Source organism: Aspergillus costaricaensis (assembly GCF_003184835.1).
Source record: "Aspergillus costaricaensis CBS 115574 unplaced genomic scaffold BO79scaffold_8, whole genome shotgun sequence".
NCBI classification, from domain to species: Eukaryota; Fungi; Ascomycota; class Eurotiomycetes; order Eurotiales; family Aspergillaceae; genus Aspergillus; species Aspergillus costaricensis.
This window is the reverse complement of record NW_020291808.1, coordinates 728459-749506: the sequence shown is the minus strand read 5'-3', so window position 1 is coordinate 749506 and position 21048 is coordinate 728459. Positions and strand designations below refer to the sequence as shown.

Genomic DNA, 21048 nt, shown 5'->3' with positions numbered 1-21048 from the left:
CCATTGATCTTATCACTCATGTTAGTATTCGGTGATCTACACAAACATTCAAAAAAACTCAAACCAAACGCCAATACACAATACAAATCTCATCTAGCAGTTCCAAACAAACAAATATAACAATCTAATAAGCCATGCGCTTCCCAATCTCACTCTCCCAATTCCTAGACTTCTCAAACCCATTCGACGCAGTCTGAAAGTCCACCATAGCCTGATACACCTCCTGCTCACTGTTCAGCACAAACGGGCCATACTGCACGACCTTCTGATCCAACGGCTGACCCGCCACCAAAATGAACCTTCCTTCCTCATCCGCATTCTCCGGCACCGACGCCTCCACAAAATCACCCTGCTGCTCAAACACCACATTATGAAACTCCTTAATGGTCTTCGTCTCCCCACCAGACCCGAAAATCGTCTTCCCAGCCAAAGTATACGCAAACGCATTCCACCCAACCGGCAACACCTGCTTGACCCGACCGCCCGGCTTGACCGTCACATCCAACAACCAAACAGGCGTATACGCCAGATCCCTTACGGAATCCACTCCATGCGACTGGCCCGAGATGACCTTCACCGTGACGCGCCCATCATCCGCCTTCGCAATGGGGATCTCTGACGCCCGCAGATCACGGTACCGCGGCTCGCACATCTTCAGCTCTTTGGGCAGGTCCACCCACAGCTGCATGCCCACGTTGGGACTCCCATCGGGGTTCTCGTGCGGCATCTCTGCGTGCATGATTCCCCGGCCGGCGGTCATGAATTGTAGGTCTCCGGGCCCGATCGTACCCCGGTTTCCGGCGAAGTCTTCGTGGTCCACGCCGCCCGAGAGGAGGTACGTGATGGTTTCTTGGCCCCGGTGTGGGTGGTCGGGGAATCCGGCGCCCTTGCCGATTGTGAAGTGGTCCAGCATGAGGAAGGGGCTGAAGTTGCGCAGGTTGCGTGTGCCGATGGAGCGGCGGACGCGCGCGCCGGCGCCTTCGGCTTGTTCGATGGCCAGGAAGGCTTGGCGGATGGCGCGGGGGACGGACATATTGGATGGATTTGTGGTGGTGGTGGTAGATGTAGTTGTAGTAGTAAAGTATCTAGTGAACTGGTAGAAGAAAGTAGATGTGAAAGTAGATGTATTGCAAGTCAAGACAATAGCAATGATAGCGATGAAAAACGAAACGAGGAGTTTCATGTGGTGTTCTGTGAGCGGCCTTTTATAACTTTTTGTCTGAGGGCAGTGAGGGCAGTGCGAATGATATAGAAGGTGCTGGCTACGATGGGATAGAATTTGGGGCTTTAGTCAACTTCTTATAATGATTTGGGTAAGCTGATGATTCGATTTAGTTAAACTAGGTTAGTTAGTTAGCTTAGCTTAGCATAAAGTAAGTAATCATAATCAGAATTATTCTTTTTGGCTGGTGGGGGGAAAAGGAAAGTCAATTGTGGGGGAGAGAGAAAATAGTATTACTACGTTCTCCGTAACCAGAAGTAAAGCTGGATGTTGCCCATGGGTCGCGTTCTTACAAAGATTGCCGTCAGCAGTTTTAGCGCCATTATTCAGGGCTGACTCAGTGGGGTCAGTGCAGCTGGGCTATCTTTCTTTTTTCCGTGGACGGATAAATTGGGGGAGGGGGTTAGTCAGTTCTTCATAATGATGGTTAGTCAGTAATAATTGATTGGTAGTTAGATGGGTAGTGTATAATTCTGGAATATGCTATGGTAATCAATGCTGCTTAGAATGGTCCCAGTTGCATAACTTTGTACTACACTCCCTCCCAGCAAGCAGTAATACAGTTTAGTTACTGTGCACGTGCTGATAAGATATCCCCGGCTCTCCGCTGGTGCGCTGCTCTTCCCAACTGGCATGTCCCTGGGTGCATCACTCGATGATCATCATACCCCGACTGTAATTCTGAACCTTATGCTATCATATTTACAATAATGTTCCCTTGATCGTATTCCCCGTGTATTCATTCCTACCCCTCACTAAGCCACTGGCCACCCGTCTCCGTCACGCACCCAATCAGGCCAGATCGTCGCATTCAGGAACACCGCGGCCGGCGGCCTTGACCCCGACCCTTCTCAATTGATACCCCGTCTCCTTTCTACAATCGACCATGCCTCGTCGAAACCAGGCGGCACATATTCTGCTAGCGCTGGCATGTGCCAGCTCTACAGCTTGGGCCAGCAGGAAGGCCTTCAACATCAACGATGACCTATTAGCTTACCCTCAAGTATGCATCGCATCTCACTTGTGCACCCCTCACAGCCCAAAACTAACCGACTTCTACGTCTAGTTTGAGGTGCATTTCCCCGATGACTACGTCCTCGATTCCCACGCCAGAGAGCTCCTACGAGAGCGCAGTGATAGCTCTTCGACCTTCGCCGATAATCAAGAGAAGTCCGCCCAAGTGTACCTAGGCCGCAATACCCATGACAACAACCACGCAACCCCCCGCGATGGCGACGACGGATTCAGCTATGAGGAAATGCTTCTGGGAGAACAGCGGTTCCTCTGTCAGATCCCCCGCGTCGATGTTGACGACCGGACCAATGCCACCGGACATCCTCTCGAAGCGGACGAGCAGAAGGAGCTGGCGCGCGCGATGGATCGGGGCCTGGAGCTCCTGCGCGAGATGGAGGGGAAATGCATGTATTATATATCCGGATGGTGGTCCTACTCTTTCTGCTACAAGAACCAGATTAAGCAGTTCCACGCCCTCCCTTCGGGAAGTGGCGTTCCCAACTACCCGCCTATGGAGGACCATACAACCCACTCCTTCATTCTGGGCAAATTCCCTCAGGGAGAGGGCGACGAAGATGAGGTAGAAGGGGCTTCAGACCAGAAGAAAGCTGTCACAGACGTGGCAGAGCTCCAGACGAAGGGCGGCTCCAGGTACTTGGTGCAACGATTGGATGGCGGCACGAAATGCGACCTGACAGGTCGAGACCGGAAGATCGAGGTCCAGTTTCATTGCCACCCTCAGTCGACAGACCGCATTGGTTGGATCAAGGAGCTGACCACATGCTCCTACCTCATGGTCATCTACACCCCGCGTCTATGTAACGACGTTGCCTTCCTGCCGCCCCAGCAAGACGAGGTACACGGCATAGAGTGTCGCGAGATTCTAGACCCGGAGCAAGTATCGGACTGGGAAGCGCTCCGGGAGTACCAGTTGGCGCAGCGACTGGTAGAGTCCGCCGTGATGGAGGAGTTCCCGGTCGTCGGAGATATCCAGGTCGGTGCTCAGAAGCTGGTGGGATCGGAAGGCAAGGAGATCGAGAAAGGACGCGTCGCGTGGGCTGGAGAAGAGATCATTGAGGTTGTGGCCAAGCGCGAAAACGGAGAAGTGCAACAATTGTCCCGCGAGGATCTGAAAAAGCACGATCTGGACCCAGAGAAGCTCGAAACGTTGAAGAAGCGCTTGGAGGAGTGGGCCAAGGGCAAGGACTGGACGCTCGAGGTTATCTCGGTCAATGGCGAACGTCAGCTGCGCGGCCTCGTTGATGATGACGAGGAGGAGGAAGACAACGGAGAGGGCTCCCAGGAAGAGATGGTCTCGGATGCTCCTTCCAAGGAGACGACTGAAGCAGAGGCGGCAGGGCAGGAGCCACAACCGCAGCACCAGGAAGAACAGCAGCCATTGGAGACCGACGAAGTCGAGGAGGTAAGCAAGAAGAGGGTGAAGGATGAGTTGTAGTAGCTATTGTGAGGGCTTTGCTTTTGCTCGATCGGGGTGCCCTTGTGCAACTTCCTTTTTGCGTCTACCATGTGTTTTCTTCTTCTAGCGTGCGTTCGTAGTAGCTACGGCTGATTATATCCCATTGCATAGATTACGATTATCCCGGTTGCCGTGTACTGGGACTATTGACCTGCCATTAATTAAATTCAATAAGTATGAAGTAAATAGTAGACTCAATTCCGGCCCATGGCGAGCACAAGAGCCAATAATGGATGGAGGCTTCCGGGAGGAGGGGAGACCATGCGTGCCCAAAGAGGCTGGGCTGACCGATAAGGGGGGGAGAGGCGGGCATTCCAGGCTTGTCCAATGCATTATTGCCGTTCTCATTCATTGCCAAAGGGGTTAGGATAGAGAGAGATGGGATAATGTTAAGAATAATGGTAAGAAGAATAATCTCACACCGAGTTACGGAGTAGAGAGAAGAACTACATCTGTTCTTGTATAAGTCTTTTGTCAGGTGCAGATATGATCGATCGAACACCTGCTTGCTGGCTATTAATAAACTAAAAGTAATAGGTTAATAATAATAAATCCAAGAAAACGTGGGTGCAGAAAACGTGACCGCCCGGCCCCCTCAGCCATCCGCGACTCTCTCTCTTTTCGGGCTGTTGCTCTTCCTTCTGCTGCTGCTTCATCGCCGGTCCAGTTCGGTCCCTTTTTCCCTTCATCCTCTTTCTTTCCCTCCGCTTTCTTCTATCCCCCGTTTCTATTCCACTTCTCTTTTAATACTTTACCTTTGAAGGCTACTGCATACCTTCCCGGTTTCTTCCCTCCGGCGAACAAGCCTGATATTGAATTCCCGTCTAGACAGCCTTTGAATCTACTAGAGTACTACTACTATCTACGTACTTGCTTGGGTGCTTGCCAAGGCTGCCTCCCTCCACTTGGACCACTTACGTACCTACCCACTACTAATTAACTAGTGAGAGCAGAGAGATACTTACTCGACTCGGTACGTTTGCTGCACGGGTCTCCTGTCTATCACTCACTCTTCCTTCCTCCGCCCAATCTACCGATCTTCCTCGTCTGTACATACTATTTACCACCCTAACTTCCCCCCCCTCCATTCCCTCCCGCCTCTTATCCACCCGGTTCGTCCGGCTCATCCTCTCCTGATTCCAGGCCCACAGCCTCGCTCGTCCACGCTGCCCTCCGCAGCCGCGGCACACAACCCCCGGACCCTTCTCCATCGCCGTTTGGCTACCTAACGGCTTCCCACCATGGGTTTCCTCGGTGTCTACACGGCCATCTACGACTACCTCCCCCAAGCGGAGGGGGAATTAGAGCTACGCGAAGGCGATCTGCTGTACATCCTCGAGAAAGGCGAAGAGGAGGATTGGTGGAAGGCTAAGAAGAAGGCCGAGCGTGAGGATGACGATGAACCCGAGGGTCTCGTCCCAAACAACTACGTCGAGGAGGTAAGGATTTTTAAGCCCCCCCCCAACATTTCTTGACGTAGAGTCGGACTATATCTTCAAGCTTGCATGCGTCATCGTCCAGTGTATGGTCGCCGCGGCCGGCCCTCACGCTCAGGGGTACCGGCAACGCTGCAACTCTTGTCTCCAGATTTGAAACCGCTTGTGCTAACGCAATTTCTGTCGGACACGTAGGCTCAACCAGTACACTCGGCCAAAGCGCTCTACGATTATACACGCCAGACGGACGAGGAGGTCTCCTTCTCCGAAGACGCAGACTTGATCGTGTATGATACCTCCGACCCGGACTGGACCCTGGTCGGTGTCAACTCCGATTACGGCTTCGCCCCCGCGAACTACATCGAAATCCTCGAAGATGCAGGCGCGCACCATGCCCCTGCACCAGCCATCCCGTCTCCTCCCCCCGCCGAATCTGAACCCGAACCGGCGCCACCCGCCCTCCCGCAGCGACCGACGGTGACGGAGGAAGAAGTCAACGGGACCAGCGCAGCTCCTCCAATTGATGCCGTGCAGAATCCTGCCGCCGCGGCCATCGCAGATATCATCCACAAGCAGCATGCCGCTGCGACAGAACCGGAACCCCCCAGAGCCGTTCCCCCGCCCCCTCAGCCGGCACGGCCAGCGTACGATGAGCCCGAGGAGGAGCCCTACCGGAACGAGCCCTCGCCACCTCCGCCTGCGTTACCACGGCGTCCTCCGTCCGAGCAGATCTCGTCGCCAGTCTCGCTGGATTCTCCTCCAGAGCCCGCTCGGCCTCCTCGTTCTCAGGTTTCTTCGGTGCGCGACAGCGACCGCGGTGGCCATGTGCAGGAATCGCCCCCATACAGCAGAGTCGGCCAACCGACCCCTCGTTCCCCTTCCGGCTACCATATCTACAGCATCAATGAGATGGTGGAAGTAATGGGCAAGCGCAAGAAGATGCCCACAACCTTGGGTATCAATGTCGCAACCGGAACTATCTTTATTTCGCCCGAGGAGGGTGGTGATGTGCAGGAATGGACCGCAGACAAGCTCACCCATTATTCGATTGAAGGAAAGCACGTCTTTGTGGATCTGGTCCGGCCCAGTAAGAGCATCGATTTCCACGCGGGTGCCAAGGACACTGCTCGGGAAATTGTCTCAGCCCTTGGTGAAATTTCCGGCGCCTATCGCGCAGAGGGTCTGAAGGAGGTCATCGCCGCTGGTACCAGTGGAGGACAGAAGAAGGGCCAGATTCTCTACGACTTCATGGCTCAAGGAGACGATGAGGTGACGGTGGCCGCGGGCGACGACGTCATCGTCCTGGATGACGGCAAGTCCGAAGAATGGTGGCAGGTGCGGCGTTTGAAGAACGGAAAGGAGGGTGTCGTCCCAAGTAGCTACATTGAGATTACCGGAACGGTCGGGACTCCGGTGATTAGTTCCGAACCGGGCCTTTCCACTGTAGAGAAGAATCGCATGGAGGAAGCGCGCCTAGCCAAGGAAGCTTTGCGCAAGTCGCGGACCGATTCGGTTGACGGTCAGGTATGTTCCTCTCCCGAAAGCCAGGGTGTCAATTGCTAGAGGTGATGCTGATTATTTGACGCCAGAAACGCGATAGCAAGAGCAGCCACAAGCCGAGTAAGTCATCACGTTCGCCCTCAAGTGCTGAGTCTGTTGCTAATGGAAGCAGAACCGGATCCGGCCAAAACAAGGCAATGGACTGATCGCACCAAGACGTTCACTGTCGAGGCGCAATTCATTGGCCTGCAGGATGGCAAGATTCATCTGCACAAGATGAACGGTGTCAAAATCGCGGTTCCCATCCCGAAGATGTCCGTCGAGGATCTCGAGTATGTAGAGAAGATGACAGGCGTGTCTCTCGACGAGGACAAGCCGTTGTCGGACATCAGACGCCGTTCTCAACGTGTCGAGCCTGAAAAGGCCCGGTCCCCCTCTGAGGGCAAACGTGCTTCAGCTACCGCTGGAGCTTCTTTCCAGCAATCCGACTATGACTGGTTTGACTTCTTCCTCAAGGCCGGCGTTGGCCCGCACCAATGCGAGCGGTATGCCCAAAATTTCGTCAAGGACTCCATGGACGAGGCCGTGCTTCCGGACATCACCCCAGAGGTGCTGCGCACGCTCGGTCTGAAGGAAGGCGATATTTTGCGAGTGATGCGCTACCTGGACAACATGTTTGGCCGCACCGGAGCCAAGTCGAAGCTACGTAACGTAAGCTTTGGCGGCGAAGAAGTCATCGGGAATGGCGAAGAGGGTGCCGCCGGCATCTTCTCTGGTCCTGGAGGTGTCCTTCGCAACAACACTCGTAAAGGCCGGCCCACTCCCACCTCGCCAGCCGGCGATGTGGTCGACCCTAAGGCCTTTGAGCAGAAGGATGCTTCGCAGCCTGCAGAGCGCAGTGCGACACCCCCCACCACTGCTGCACCTTCCGAACCCCCGGTTCAGAAGGGCTTCGACGACGATGCCTGGGAGGTGAAGCAGCCCAAGCAACCTGCTACTCCCGCCGCCGCTCCAGCTCCCTCGACGCCAGCTACTCCCTCAAGCCCCCCTCCGGCTGCGTCCTCTCCCGCCACGACACAACCACCGGCTCAGCAACCACTCGCAGGCGCGATGGCTGACCTGTCTTTGCTTCAAGCTCCTCTTCAGCCTACGCCTGCGGCTCCTGCCCCGCAATCTCCGCCGGCGCCCTTGCCAGCTCTTCAGCCACAGCCGACCATTCAACCCCAGCACACTGCGGTGCCCGCAACGCAAGTGCAACCACAGCAGACAGGAGCCACGCCGGGCTTCTTCTCCCAGTTGGCACAAGCCGCGCAACAGCCTGCTCCGGTTGCCCAAGGGTTCAGTCCTCAAGCAACGGGCTTCCAGCAAGCTTCAAGACAACGTCCCCAGCCGCCTCAGAACATGGGACAGAGCTCTTTGCTTCCCCCGCCACCCCAGCGACCCCTCTCCGCACCCCAGAACTTCCCTCAGCAGCCAAACTCGTTCGGTCCGCCTCCTTTGCAACCCCAACTGACTGGTATTCCTCAGTCGGGACCGCAGATTGCTCCGCCGGGACAAAGTCTGGCCGAACTGAACCAACAGCGGTTCCAGCCCACTCTCCAGCCCCAGCCTACTGGTTTCATGCCTCAGGCTCAGTTCCAGAATGGACTGGCACCGCAGCCCACCGGTTTCCAGCCGCAGTCCCAGTTCGGAATCCAGCAACAGCAAGCTGGGTACCCGGGTATGGTGCCACAGCCTACAGGCTTCGGGGGCTTCCAGCCGCAACCCCAGCAGCCGATGCAAACCGGCATCAATTCCGTTCTGCCTCCGCCTCTGCAGCCCCAACCTACGGGTATGAATGGTGTTGGCAGCATGCCTTACAGCGCACCTCCTGTGCCGCCAATCCCGCAACAACCTACGGCTGCACCATTGCAGCCACAGCAGACCGGGCCCGCCCCTGCTGTCCGGTTTGGTGTGAAGAACGAGCCTCCCAAGAAGCTCGCTCCTCAGCCGACCGGTCTCCGGGCCAATCTCGCACAAGCCAGTAAGTTCATCTACTTTTTTACTTTTTCGGGTTGGGGTCAAGCTAACGGAACTCACCAGCGCCTACCAATCCGTTTGGATTCTAATTCAAACCTGTATATATCAGTCTGTGACTTGGCGACACACGATTTTCCTTTACTATACATGGTCGCTTGCTATTTCTTGCTGGCGGGAATGGCATGCACATCATACATAAATGATGCCGCGGTTTGCTTTCATTTCTGCCACTGCTGACGCTGTAATGCGTATATCAGAGCTTCCTCTCTCTCTACCTTAGTCATGGCCGGACGCAATGGACCCACGCAGCGAGTTCTGAAGCAATGTCTCGAGTCTTGTTTACATGACGCAGCTTCCGCGATCTAGAATTTCTTTCTGATGTTCTCTTCTCTCTCTTACCTCGACGCTGCTTCCATCCCATCAATACGTAATATTGGGAAGACAGAAACTCACCCCCATTCCTCTGCTTCCTGGTTTCTTTTGTATCCTATATTACCTCACGGTCTTCATGCCGTGAGAGTACACATCCGCCCCCCAACTTCTTTCCTATCAACTCGATCCTCATGCTCATGCTGCACGCTTCTTTTGCGTTCGGCCGGAGGTGTTGCATTCGTTTCTTCTCACCTTCTCATTCCGATTAATTCCTGAACATGATCTATCTCTCTTGTCCCCGTTATACGTTCCGTTTTTCCCTGTCTTTTCCCTTTTCGCTTTCTGCTCGATCCCGATGTGCATTTTCTTTTTTTTGCTTTGCAATCTTTGCATGTACGGTACATATAGCTCGTGATTCAGCAGATAAAATAGGGATTATTACTAGTACTAGTGTACGATTCAGTTGCTTGGTATTGCTTGGTATTTGCTTTACTTGGATGGTGTGTCACGGACACACATAGTAATAGGTATACACGGATTACTATGATAGTAATTATATATCATCAGGGTGATGGCTCATAGTATGTGTCGATCACCTGATAAACAGAAATTGACCTTTCCAAGAATGAGCGTGTAAGTGAATGAAGAACTATTGTTATTAATTGATTAAGTAAATAAACGGTTTGTAAGTAGTAGTAGAAAAGAATGATTCACTGAGCATACTATGTCCCAATCAAGTGGTAGTAATTGATGACAATGCATTGAGTACTGTCAATAAAGACTCATTGAATCGGATTTGTTACTACTTACTAATCAATTTCAATGCAATCAATAAAGGTCATCATCCATCTGTATTCACATAATAGTCAGTATCCACTCCAGCAATAATAGTAACTTTCATCAATAAGTATTAAGTAGTAGTGGTGGTGGTGGATTAGTACTATCCACCGACTATTTGTATCATATTATATACTTAGAGTGAACCGAGAAGGGTGTGAATGTGGGTACTCTAGGGGAAAAACAATAATACTACTAATAATCATAATTGAAAATAAATATAACATATATATCATTACTATTGAAATTATAGGTTTCAGGGGTTAAGTACTACGTACTTAGTAGTGCCCATCTTGGCACTTGGTATGTTGTTGTATGTAGTCTGGTGAATTTAACTGACAGTTAGTGAAGTGACGGTTGGAGATGGGGGTATATGGATATTTTGGTAGTGGCAGTGTGTCCAGGTTGTATTGATCACTTGTACTTAGTCATTTGGATGTATTGAGTGAGGGATATATTCAATCGGGGATTTTAGTATGTGATTTGTTTTGTAGGTTTGTATGTACACGAGAAATGAAGTATATATGTGTTGTATGTATGTATGGATGGTGAGTGGTATTGATGGGAAGTTCCAGTTTGCTTCATATATACATAGCCAAGAGATTCACGAGTCCAACGCCATTCCACGCCACGCCAAGTCAGACACGTTAATTGAGACCAGATAATATGATTGGAGAAAGGATGTAACTTCTAGAGGAGGCCAAGAGTCATGAGGAGTCGTGTCGTGATCGGGTTGGATTGAAATTAAAATATCCGGAGCTGAGGTAATGTGACAAGTAGGGACATATCTGCACTTATTTTCCAGCTGCAGTGTGAGTTAGAAGATGCTTCAAGCATCTCCCCAAATCCCAAATACGGGAAGGTCTTCGGCCATATAGAGCAGCCCATTATCCGGGAGGATCACGTCCGAGAGCGGCGTTTGCGCTCCTGGAGCATCCGGAGGCATTCCACCGGCAGGGATGGTACCGCCTGGGGAACAGCCGATGGGAATTCCGGTTGTGGTGAGCGTGGAAATTGCGGTGTCGTATGGTAGCGTGTCGGCGCCTTGTGCGCCATAGAGCGTATCCCAGATGTCACTGTCGGTTGGGCCAGTGGCGGTAGTGGTGCTTGTAGTTAGGTCGGGCGGCTGAGAAGCAGAAGCTCCGGTGAGTTTGTCGGGGGATAAAGGAGAGGGTACAGCGGTGGGTTCTCCGCGATGACTGCTCGGGGTATTTGTTTCGGCAATGGGGGTTTCTTTGGCGGGCCCGACTTGGCCGAAGAGCTGGTCGACTTGTCGGCTGCGGCGCTCCATCCAATGGCGGTTCCGTCGACGAACATACTCCGCCACTGCGCCTCGGAGGTACTTGATGATCTGGAAGAAGCGACATGCGTGTGGGTCGTGGGGTACGAAGAGGCCTAGAAATTTCTCCGCCTTGTCCATGCCTTCCTCAAGCGGGAGCAGATTGTCGTAGTCGGCAAAGAAAGCAGCTCCCAGCACCACAGCCGAGTTGAAGACGGAATTGATAAGGAATGGGAGTCTGCGCGGGAGGGTGTTGTAGCGAGAAAGATCATCTACGATGTTGAGTCCGCGCAAGGCAGAGTAAACACATGCGTCGGCAAATAACGCAATGCGGGAGTTGCTGGCCCTGCTGTCGGAGGACCCTGTTGCCTCAGTCCTATTCCGCACATATTGGGACACTCGGAAGATGAGGAACGGCCGAGTAAGAAGAATAATCGACCAGTAGTAAGAACCAAAGATGTGCGCAGCGGACAAGGTGCCTTCCAGCGTCTTGGAATCCAGCCGCTCAGTCTGCATCTGCAGAAACACTGGAAGATTGCGCACCCAAGCTCGATGTTGATTCGATATGGTTTCTGCGACGTTAATCGAGACGACTTGACGCATATAGACCTCGGTCAGGATCCGTTCGAAGATCCGGCACAGTGAGATCACCGTCATGGACAACTGCTCGTCCGGGTGAAGGCGCTGTTGCTCCCCTGGCGAAACTCCCTCTTCACGCAGATCATAGTCAAAGTCTAGTGTCGCAGGAGGACGTCCTAAGGAGGCACAAAGGTACAGATCCATCATACGAAGACTCTTCCACACCCGTTCTCGAGCCCGCCGTTCCCGGGTGCAGAAAAGCGCATTTGCGTCTTTCCGGTGAATTCCAACCGCATACGCGGCACGAAGCGCGATTCCCAAATTCATAAAAGCTCCGTTGCGTCGACAGGCTCCCAGCATGTACATCGAGATCAAAACATACGACTGGATGGTATATATACTCGGGGTCTCCGTGAAGGCAGAAAACGCTAACTGACGGCCACTGACGAAGTACTGCTCAGCCAGGGATTGATTGATATCGGACACCTGCGCGCCAATCGCAAGCACGAGATAGAATATCGAGCTGACGGTATCTTCATCACCCGTCGGGTTCTCAACCCAATTTGCAAGCCGGGGGTGAAACTCGTTGAGGTCGAACAGATCCAACAACGGGCTTGTAGCAAGCACAAACTGGCGCGCGAGCCTCTGAGCCTCTTCGTTGCTTGGTGGTGATATTAACGGTCCCGTATGTGTTGTAGAGCCACTCTGAAACGCCTCCAGCATCGAATGTCGCGAGTTGTCTTCCGTGAACTCGCATCTGCCGATCGAAGTCGATACTATCCTCCGCACACTCTGTAGGAATGACAAGCTGGCGGAGTCGCCAACGTACATGAATTTGCCTTGTCCATCACGCAGTAGCCTAGCCACCTTGGGCACAGGCGCCGTCCCATCCTTGTCATCCGTAGCCTGTTGTTCCATATTGGCACTCCGGTCTTCGAGCGAGTTCAAGAGTCGGTCCATGGCGGTCTGGCGCTGTGGGGTCGGGACTAAGCGTTCGCTGAGAAGCATGGTGTCCTTGGAGCTGCTGCTGTTCGGTTTGAGCAGTCTCGCCGGTTTGTCGGAGAAGTGACATTCGGACTCTTTGCGCCGTTGGATGCAGATCGTGCATGGCTGTTCTCCGTTGCATTTTTGTTTCCTCCGCTTGCAACTATCGCAGGCGCGTCTGCAGCGGAGTCGGCCCCCCGGGGGTGGATTTGCTTTAGGCATGATGGTGCATGAAACTGATATAGCGTCTGATGATCCGGGCCCGTAAATCCGCTCGAGCCACAATCGCAAAGTGATGTACCTGACGAGGAGAAGAGGTGCAGACCGCCTGCAGGGGCAAACCGCGGGGTCGGTCTGGCCGGTGATGGGGGGGAGGGGGTGTGTGACAAGACCCAGGCTGACTAGCCGAGTGTTGGATTGAACATCTCTCTAGCACAAGGGAGAGAGCCAGAACGGCAAAGATATGCCCACAGGCAGATGGCGAGTCAAGCAGGGAAGGATGGCCAGAACGGAAGGATGATGGGATGCTTGGCCGCTTTCCCCGGATTGAGTCGGGGCCGCCAATTGGGGGGCCGGCGCTGACTAAGAATTATGGATCATCATCGGGCAACTTGCTTCGACTTCAAACCATCGATGGCATTATTGGCGACTAGTGGCTATTTACGGCCTTGATAACTACATTCGTACATTTCCTCCGATGCACGGCATGGCCCGCACGGCTCACATCACTCCCTCTACGGCCGAGTTTGTCCGTTTACTCTGGCCGGAACGATACAATCTTGCCCCAGGTATCGGCCGTGCCCCAGATTCCATGGCGCAAGCATGACAACTGCACAATCTGGCTATGATCCACAAACAGATTCACATCGATACCGAATTCCCGGATATACCAGTTGTACACCTTGGGATCTGCCGCCTCGAACATGACGCGCTCTGGGGGAAGTTCCTTCATGATCTTGGACACCACATCAGTCCGCCATGACTGCACGTTCTCGGTGATCCCTTCCGATTCAATCATCAGGCGCTCGACACCTGCGTCAAGGAATTTGCGCCCCATGTTCACCAGCTTGGCCGGGTCGGAAGTGCCAATTGCCTCCAAGCCAGACGCCGGAGTGTCACCACCAGCACCGAACTGGATCCCTAATTCGGGCTTCGCCTTTAGCTTGTACGAGTGAACCTTATCGACGAGTCGGAGCCAGTCGTCTTCAGGGAAGGACAGAAAGCCGGACGAGAGCTCAATCACATCGAATCTGCCGAGAGAAATTAGTTGGATGAGCTGATTTTCAAGCAAGCATGGACATAGAAATAACCGTACCCCAAGTCCTTGCACTTGCGAAGATATTTGTCAAAGACGGCATTCGCGTCAGGGTGAGTAAGTAGATGTTCAGCCCATCCGCCCTATGCAGAAGTCACTATTAGCAAGCCTATACAGGCGAACTCTTCCGAGCAAGAGCCTTACGGTCGAGACATAGACACCGTAGTCATGAGCAAGGTCAACCAGTTCCCTTAAGGGTTTCTCTGGAAAGAGAGAGAATGATCCTAGAAGGCTGTTTAGTATTTGTCTCCTGTCCCACCAGTCTAGCGGTAGTTTTACCTCCTGCAAACTTTAAGCCGTCGACATGTGTTCCCATCCTGTTGAACATTGATCAGAACCCAGGCCTTTGGCAGAAGTGGTGGGTACTGCTCACGTCTCAAGCACGTCCGCCAAGTATCTTTTACCCATCACCTACGATTACGGATCAGCTCTCTGCTTTAGGGCGAGCACTCTCGCCGGGCTGTGCGGTGATATCGCATACAGTATAGTATGGGCCTCTGATTTCGGTGACCCCCTTCGTCCGTGGCTTCGGAGGTCGAGGATTCGACCGTGCAAATCCGAATCCATTTTTCTTGTCTTGAAGCAATGTGACCTCTTTCTGGCTAGAAGGGGTGGAAGAAAGCGCTCGCGAAGCTCCCGTCAATACGGCAACTTTGGGAATCTGAGGTGACGCATGCTGGAGGATGCTCCTCGACGGGGCTGGGGCCACGCGGGATAGTGTTGAAAACATTATGTAGACTGATATTATGCTCTGGATAAGGGTGTATCAAGCAGATTAATTAAGACACTATGTATGATTTTCCATTAACATTGACACTGGTTGTGCAAGCACATCAGAAGCTTCGGTTCCTTATAGTATGTGTTCATCTCTGTTAACCTGGATCCGGTCATGTCAGGAGTCACAGAAGACTGACGTAAAGGATAGCTCATCGTCGAGACGTGGAGGTGACAGTGACAGTCATTGGTCCCTACCGGTTGAACAGTTAGGAGAAGGCATTGATCGATAAGCAATAAGAACCCGTAATCCCCCTCCATTGCGGAACTTTTGTGTACCCCTGAGCAGTATTATGTGTTCACTGGCCGTGAAGGACAAAATCCATTGGTACTTATGAAATGAATGGAAATAGCGATGAAGTCAGGATGGCAAAGGCACGCTTAAATGACGTCATTTGATATATCCGGTAAGTCCGTATATTGAGTAGTTATCAATCCAGTTAGTGGGTTATTAGGGCTTGAGGAATCAAGTCGAATGTATTAAGAATATTTGGTTGCTGATAATTATCGACATAAATATACCTATGAGGCATTTAATAAGAGGAGCACACATGTAAGTTGCAAGTACGTCGGTGGGTTGGTCGGTATGGATTCAACGATCTTCCCGCGCCGAGGTAGAATGATTAGTATTCGGGTCAAGCTTCGTAGCACCTAGGCACCGATTCAGCAACAACGATTAAGGGTCCATGGATACAGGATCCTCCCAGTAGAGTTTCTCCAGGGCCGCATATGAAGGGAAAGTATTGGCGACGGAGCTTCGGAGACAAGCGGGGTTTGGGTCGGCACTTGGCACGGAGCGGAAGTCTTCCGGTCGCCGACGAGGATGATTGATAACAATAATAATATTCAGTCTCTAGTAACCGTAAATCGCATGTTTTTTTACCTCAACAAGACCGAAAAATAGCTGGTTGGTCAATTAATGAAACTTTGGTTTGGTCAACAAAAAGGCTACCGTCACACAGCCTCAAAGACCTAATGCATGTATACTGCATGTAGGCTACTTATCTGTCTGCCTACAAGTACTCCAGAAGACAGTCTCGTTGGAGCACGTGCACAATATTAGATGTTTAAATAGAAAACAAAAAGTGATTGCCTACACTATTCTGCACCTCTTGTGAAGTATACGGACGATCGCACCAGCCGTCTCGCAGGACTGAGTGTGGGATCACTAAGAATAGTGACAATTTCGGTGCACGGAACGTGGTAACCCCGCTTCAACTCACAGGGTGGATTGATGATCAGGAAGGCAAACCGTCGAACTAAGTGGATGAGACGAGAACAGACTAGGACCACGGAAACGGATGTTTGTCGACCGCTGCGGAGCCCTCGGAAGCTATACGAAGTCCCTGGTTGTTAGGCGTTACGTACTCCATAGTACTAAGGATAAAGTGATTTATGCGGGTTTTATGCATCTGGACTTCTTCTCCTGCCTTGGAAATCATCCCGTGGTCGAGACGGGAAGGGTTGCAAATCATGCGCCAGCTCTGTAGTTAAGCTAACACTAAGATCGGGAACCTGCCGTGATGCTTTTTATACGGCTGAGTTGGTTTTTAATAGTACTAGTGATACGGGAGTGGCTGCGGAATCTTGGGTTTCTAGGAGAGATACGAACGCTGATCGGATAATTGAGGCGCTCGATAAACATACAGGGGAAGAACTGTCACGATGTCATCGCACGTCCTGGAGGCGTTTCAGGTTTCCACCCGACAAGGGTCATGAAGAGATGAAGAGAGCAAGGACAATTACCATGGAACCAAGGGGAGAGCAGGGGGGTTCCCACAATGAAAGCAGTATTAAAAACGAAGTAATCAATATCTAGTCTAGATTCAGCTCACTGGGATCGCCAAGCAAGAAAGTGGACTGGCTGAGAACAAGGCTGGAAGGCTCGACCCTGTAGGGCCAGTATTTACGTCGTATCGTATTCGGGATCGTATACGTAAAAGGCTCTACTAGGCTTTGTCAGGAGGGGAGTAAGTACATATATTCAAAGTAACCTGAGTACTTCACAGATAGGCAACATAGATTGAAAGAATTGATAATTCAGTATTTTCATCTCCTTCGTCGTCCATTTATCGGCAAACTTTCTCGTGCCGTCTTTTGTGCAGCGTGCTTTCCTGCCCATCCTGGCCAACATTCCGCTGACTCATGTGACGTCTTTCCGTAAGCTTACTAGCTTGCGAGCATGATGTAGGTAGGTAATTACCAAACTGGGAAGTGGATGCGGCTGACATTGGGTTTTCAGCCAATGGAAATAGCTCCAGCTAGTCTGACTGGGAACATAATCGTGGTAACAATACTAGTCGTGACGAGGATCATCTGGTCGCGACGGCAAAATCCCTGCAGTGGCCGAGAGACGGACTGATCGAATCTGGTAATTATCCTTACCATTGAACCGTGAAATACTTACTCCGTATTAGCAGGTCACCTTTTTTGCTGTCACCGCCAGTACAGAGTAGTAAGGCCCAGCAAGTGGGAGCAAGGACCCATGTTCGTGGATCTTCCTCGACCTTTTTGACAAACCTTAATGGGCCTAATTGGGTAGACCCCGACAAAGCAATTTTCTTTGTGACTTCACCCATATTTTCCCCCCCAATAAGTTACTAATAGACATTCTAACAGGGTGAAAGTAGCATCCAGGTCCAAAATAGGAGGTCAGATTTAATTGGTATGATTACTGGAACGCGGATGTTTGACCCTTTCTGCCGTCCCTTTCCAGAGTTTCAATCTCCTTTCCCCCCTCCCCCAAACGGATGGCTTTGTTTTATTCGGCATCCGGAAGCTCCGATGATGGCGTTCTTCCTGAGCCAAGTAGTGCTGGTGGTTCCTTGGTTTGCTGGCCCGATCTCCAGCAATGTGTTAATTATCACGACATGGAAATGCGATGCTAACGGGGCCTAATTTGGCCAAACACAACCAAGTCAGACACCGAAGAAACGGTGAAACCCACTTGGAGAGCCATGTCATCCAATCCAGTGAGGAGCGATCCTTTATTATTATTTTTTTTTTTTTTGCTGCCCACTCAGGGTCGGTGGTTCGGACTTGTTACATGCCTGCTGCTTTTTTGGTACTTGATTAGTATTTCTACAGCCAAGCAGGCTGGGCTGAGACCCTCTCTCTCTTCCTCCCTCCCTCTCTCCCTGTAGTACCTACCTAGTACCTACGTACTACTACTCACTTACTCACTCTACCTACCTAACTAATTCAAAACTAATCAACTAATGATTATCTACTAATACCCACACCCCCCCCAAAGACGCAAGCAAGTTCCTACTAGTACCATCTGCTACTAGGTTGCACTGCGTAAGGTACATAAGTGCCGCCCCCCACTGCTGCCCATCTCAGAGAGCAATACCTCACGCTACTGCTACTAATTCAAGCTATTAGGCGGGATAATTCAGCCCGCCCTTCCTTCCTACCGGTTTGTTGTTGTCTGGTTGGCTTTGCTAACCTGACGATGCTCTCGGTGTTCTCCAAGCCTTGTGTCTCTGTGCTTCACTCTTTATAGCTTGCCCCGCAGCATTCCAGCTTGGAATCTTGGAGCTGCTTGGTCTTTTGTACTTCATTAGTCTTAATCCTCACCCTTGATTTTCTTTCCCTTTCCATACAGTCGACTATTCCCACCTCCTCCCCGGTTTAGCGCATCTAATTTCCACCCCGAGGAGGTCACACCATCATGGGAGTTGGAGCGTTCCTCGAGCCTCTGACGGTCATCGTCCTTCTCTTTGGAGGTACCTGGATCAACCGAACAACAGGATCGTTCCCTGCACGCAGAACCCGCCGCAGATCCAGCATCCCTTCACGTGGCAGCTCTCCTGATGCGACAGAGTCCGGACTGTCCACACCAACCGCAAAGGACGGCCTGTTGTCTCGTCGCTTGTCCTCCTCTGAATCGGCACTCCTACAAGATGGCCAGAGTCGGTGGCGCAAGAGGCAGCTGGGGATCTTTTCGTCGACCTGGGAGGTCACCTCTCCGAACACCATTGTCTTCCAAGATCGCCTGCTTAGTCGCCTCCTACGCAAGTTCCCTTTCTTAGTCGAATGCTGGTACTGGGCGTTAGTGTACTGGGTATGATTTTCGAAACCCTGTGTTCCCTACACTTGCTTTACTCGAGTCCACAACGAGTACTTGCTTTTCAGGTTTTATGTGGCAAACGCTAATAATATGGCATAGACATACCAATTAGGTCGAGCTTTTACTGCCGTTACGCTGCAAGAAGGCACCGTCGACGTGGCGAGGAAACATGCGCTACAGCTGATACAGGTTGAAGAGGCGCTGGGACTGTTCTTGGAGGTTCCTATCCAGCGGTTCTTCCTCCGGCACACCAGACTCATGATGTGGACAAACTGGATCTACTCCTTTATTCATATCCCGGGAACCATTGCCTTCCTCGTCTGGCTCTACTATTACACGACCACTAGAAACCGATACGATGAGTCGCAGCCTGGCAAGCCTCGTGGATTCATGAGTGGCTCGCCCGCAGGCCCGCGCCTCTATCAAGCTCGTCGTCGAACACTTGCCGTGTGCAATCTGCTTGCGTTCGTGGTTTTCACTTTGTGGCCCTGCATGCCACCTCGACTGTTGAGCGACAAGGACGCGCAGGGCCCTGATGCAGCTCGGGGTCGTAGCTATGGATTTGTGGATACGGTGCATGGCGTCAACGGTGCAGGCAGCGTTTGGACCGAAAACCGCTTCTGCAACCAGTACGGTGAGTATTCATTCCGGGAACCACTTGGGTGAGGAGACCGCTGACCAAAACACCCACAGCCGCCATGCCCTCCTTGCATTTCGGCTACTCTCTGATGATTGGTCTCACGATCATGACCATACCGCTGCCGCCACATCATCGTCGGCGCTCGCGCATCGCGATTGGCCCTGTCGGGCTGCAGATTCCGTCATGGCGCCGACTCGTCTGCCTGGCCATGGGCTTTGCTTATCCATTTGTCATCCTGGCCGCCATTGTCGCGACTGCCAACCATTTCATTCTGGACGCCGTGGCGGGTGCCACGGTGTGTGCTCTTGGGTGGAAATTCAACGGCATCCTGCTGAACCTGCTTCCCCTGGAAGACTACTTCCTCTGGGCTCTTCGTATCCATAAACCGGTGCCGACCGCGCTGGAAGAATTCGAAGGGGCTGATGGGTGGACTGATGATGAGGGATTGCCTGAACATACTTCCCTTCCTTGGTGAGCGAGTTTGCGCTGCCTCGAGAGTAGCTTGTCTTCCTACATATATACCGTGGACGTGCATGATACCCTTCTGGAAATGGCTTCTCACCTCGTTTTTATGAACCTGTCATGACTCTTGATCTGTATTAATTACATTGATGGTACCGCCGGTCGGTCGTTGGGGCCGTACTATTCTTACTGTCCGTGCCTACTCTCCCTCGATCATCCATATGCTCCGAACACCCCCTACTGTGTATATGGCGACCTGCTTTTGATCAAAGACAATGCATTTAATTTCTATCTCTACTCAACTTGATGAATGGGTTTGGATGGCTTTAGTGTTTCTGTGTAAGTCAAACATCGTGCACAAATTGGGATGATTGCTATATAGTAGTAGAACTAGAGACGAATCAAGCAGGAAAGCGGGTGGGGGTGAATGGGATGAATGAACGTCAGAACAGAATAACACGAAAGATACCCTCCAAGTGGCTGGGAAGAAAAGGAACAGCGGATGGGATCATTTAAAATTCTGCTTGTAGCACACGACGAGAAGGATTTGCAAGGTATTGATTGTCAGTGTGTTACTTGCGTGGGACTGACTCGACAAGTGCCGGACGGGGTGTTGTAGATGGGGAACACTTTACTAGGCTCATTGTCCCGCCCTTTAACGCACGGAGTCAATGGAACGAGCAAGTATCTCGGAATAAGCCTGTAAATACCAATGCGGAAGTGGGGGATAAAGGACAGTTGAGTGTTGTACTGGGGATATAGATTTAGGATGGCTGGTGGTTTGGCAGCCAGCGAGGGAACTCTTTCTCCTGGCGTCACCATCCGTCTTTCCTTTTTGTTGCCTTGTTCCCCCCGACCAAACAACTACAGACGCATTCTCACCATCACCCCTACTTCCTCCTCCCCCGTCGACTCTACCCTCTCCAAGATCCAGTGTCGATTCCGGGTGAGATTTGACTCCGGTATACTTGCTTGTTCACCTAGCTTCAACTCCTCGTCCGAATCTTGCAGATCCTTGCGACCGCGGGGTTTCTGGTGTTCCTCAACATCCTCAAACTTGTGATTG

The 21048-nt window shown here is 51.9% G+C and overlaps 5 protein-coding genes across 5 annotated transcripts; 3 read left to right on the top strand and 2 right to left on the bottom strand.

Moving 5' to 3' along the window:
* Window positions 1-37: 37 nt before the first annotated feature.
* On the bottom strand, window positions 38-1229 carry BO79DRAFT_208109 (pirin family protein). The gene has a single exon (XM_025682313.1). The coding sequence runs from the start codon at window positions 1181-1183 to the stop codon at window positions 125-127; it is 1059 nt and encodes a 352-aa protein (XP_025542114.1). The 5' UTR covers window positions 1184-1229; the 3' UTR covers window positions 38-124.
* Window positions 1230-1902: 673 nt separating this feature from the next.
* Window positions 1903-3811, top strand: BO79DRAFT_208108 (PRKCSH domain-containing protein). Its single transcript, XM_025682312.1, has 2 exons — window positions 1903-2225; window positions 2289-3811. The coding sequence occupies exons 1-2, from the start codon at window positions 2109-2111 to the stop codon at window positions 3690-3692; spliced, it is 1521 nt and encodes a 506-aa protein (XP_025542113.1). The 5' UTR covers window positions 1903-2108; the 3' UTR covers window positions 3693-3811.
* A 1143-nt stretch (window positions 3812-4954) lies between these two features.
* BO79DRAFT_252798 (cytoskeletal protein-binding protein SLA1) lies at window positions 4955-8757 on the top strand (the record flags this gene model as incomplete). The annotated part of the gene is made up of 5 exons (XM_025685951.1): window positions 4955-5152; window positions 5345-6673; window positions 6739-6769; window positions 6822-8672; window positions 8732-8757. The coding sequence occupies 5 exons, from the start codon at window positions 4955-4957 to the stop codon at window positions 8755-8757; spliced, it is 3435 nt and encodes a 1144-aa protein (XP_025542112.1).
* Window positions 8758-10371: 1614 nt separating this feature from the next.
* Window positions 10372-14764, bottom strand: BO79DRAFT_236389 (coma-domain-containing protein; the record flags this gene model as incomplete). The annotated part of the gene is made up of 8 exons (XM_025684574.1): window positions 10372-12992; window positions 13399-13411; window positions 13478-13969; window positions 14035-14117; window positions 14179-14258; window positions 14314-14351; window positions 14408-14445; window positions 14516-14764. 8 exons carry the CDS (start codon window positions 14762-14764, stop codon window positions 10707-10709), a joined length of 3279 nt encoding a protein of 1092 aa, XP_025542111.1. The 3' UTR covers window positions 10372-10706.
* Window positions 14765-18481: 3717 nt separating this feature from the next.
* BO79DRAFT_141816 (phosphatase PAP2 family protein) lies at window positions 18482-19995 on the top strand (the record flags this gene model as incomplete). Its single annotated transcript, XM_025678262.1, has 3 exons — window positions 18482-18874; window positions 18980-19514; window positions 19574-19995. 3 exons carry the CDS (start codon window positions 18482-18484, stop codon window positions 19993-19995), a joined length of 1350 nt encoding a protein of 449 aa, XP_025542110.1.
* Between the last annotated feature and the right edge of the window lie 1053 nt (window positions 19996-21048).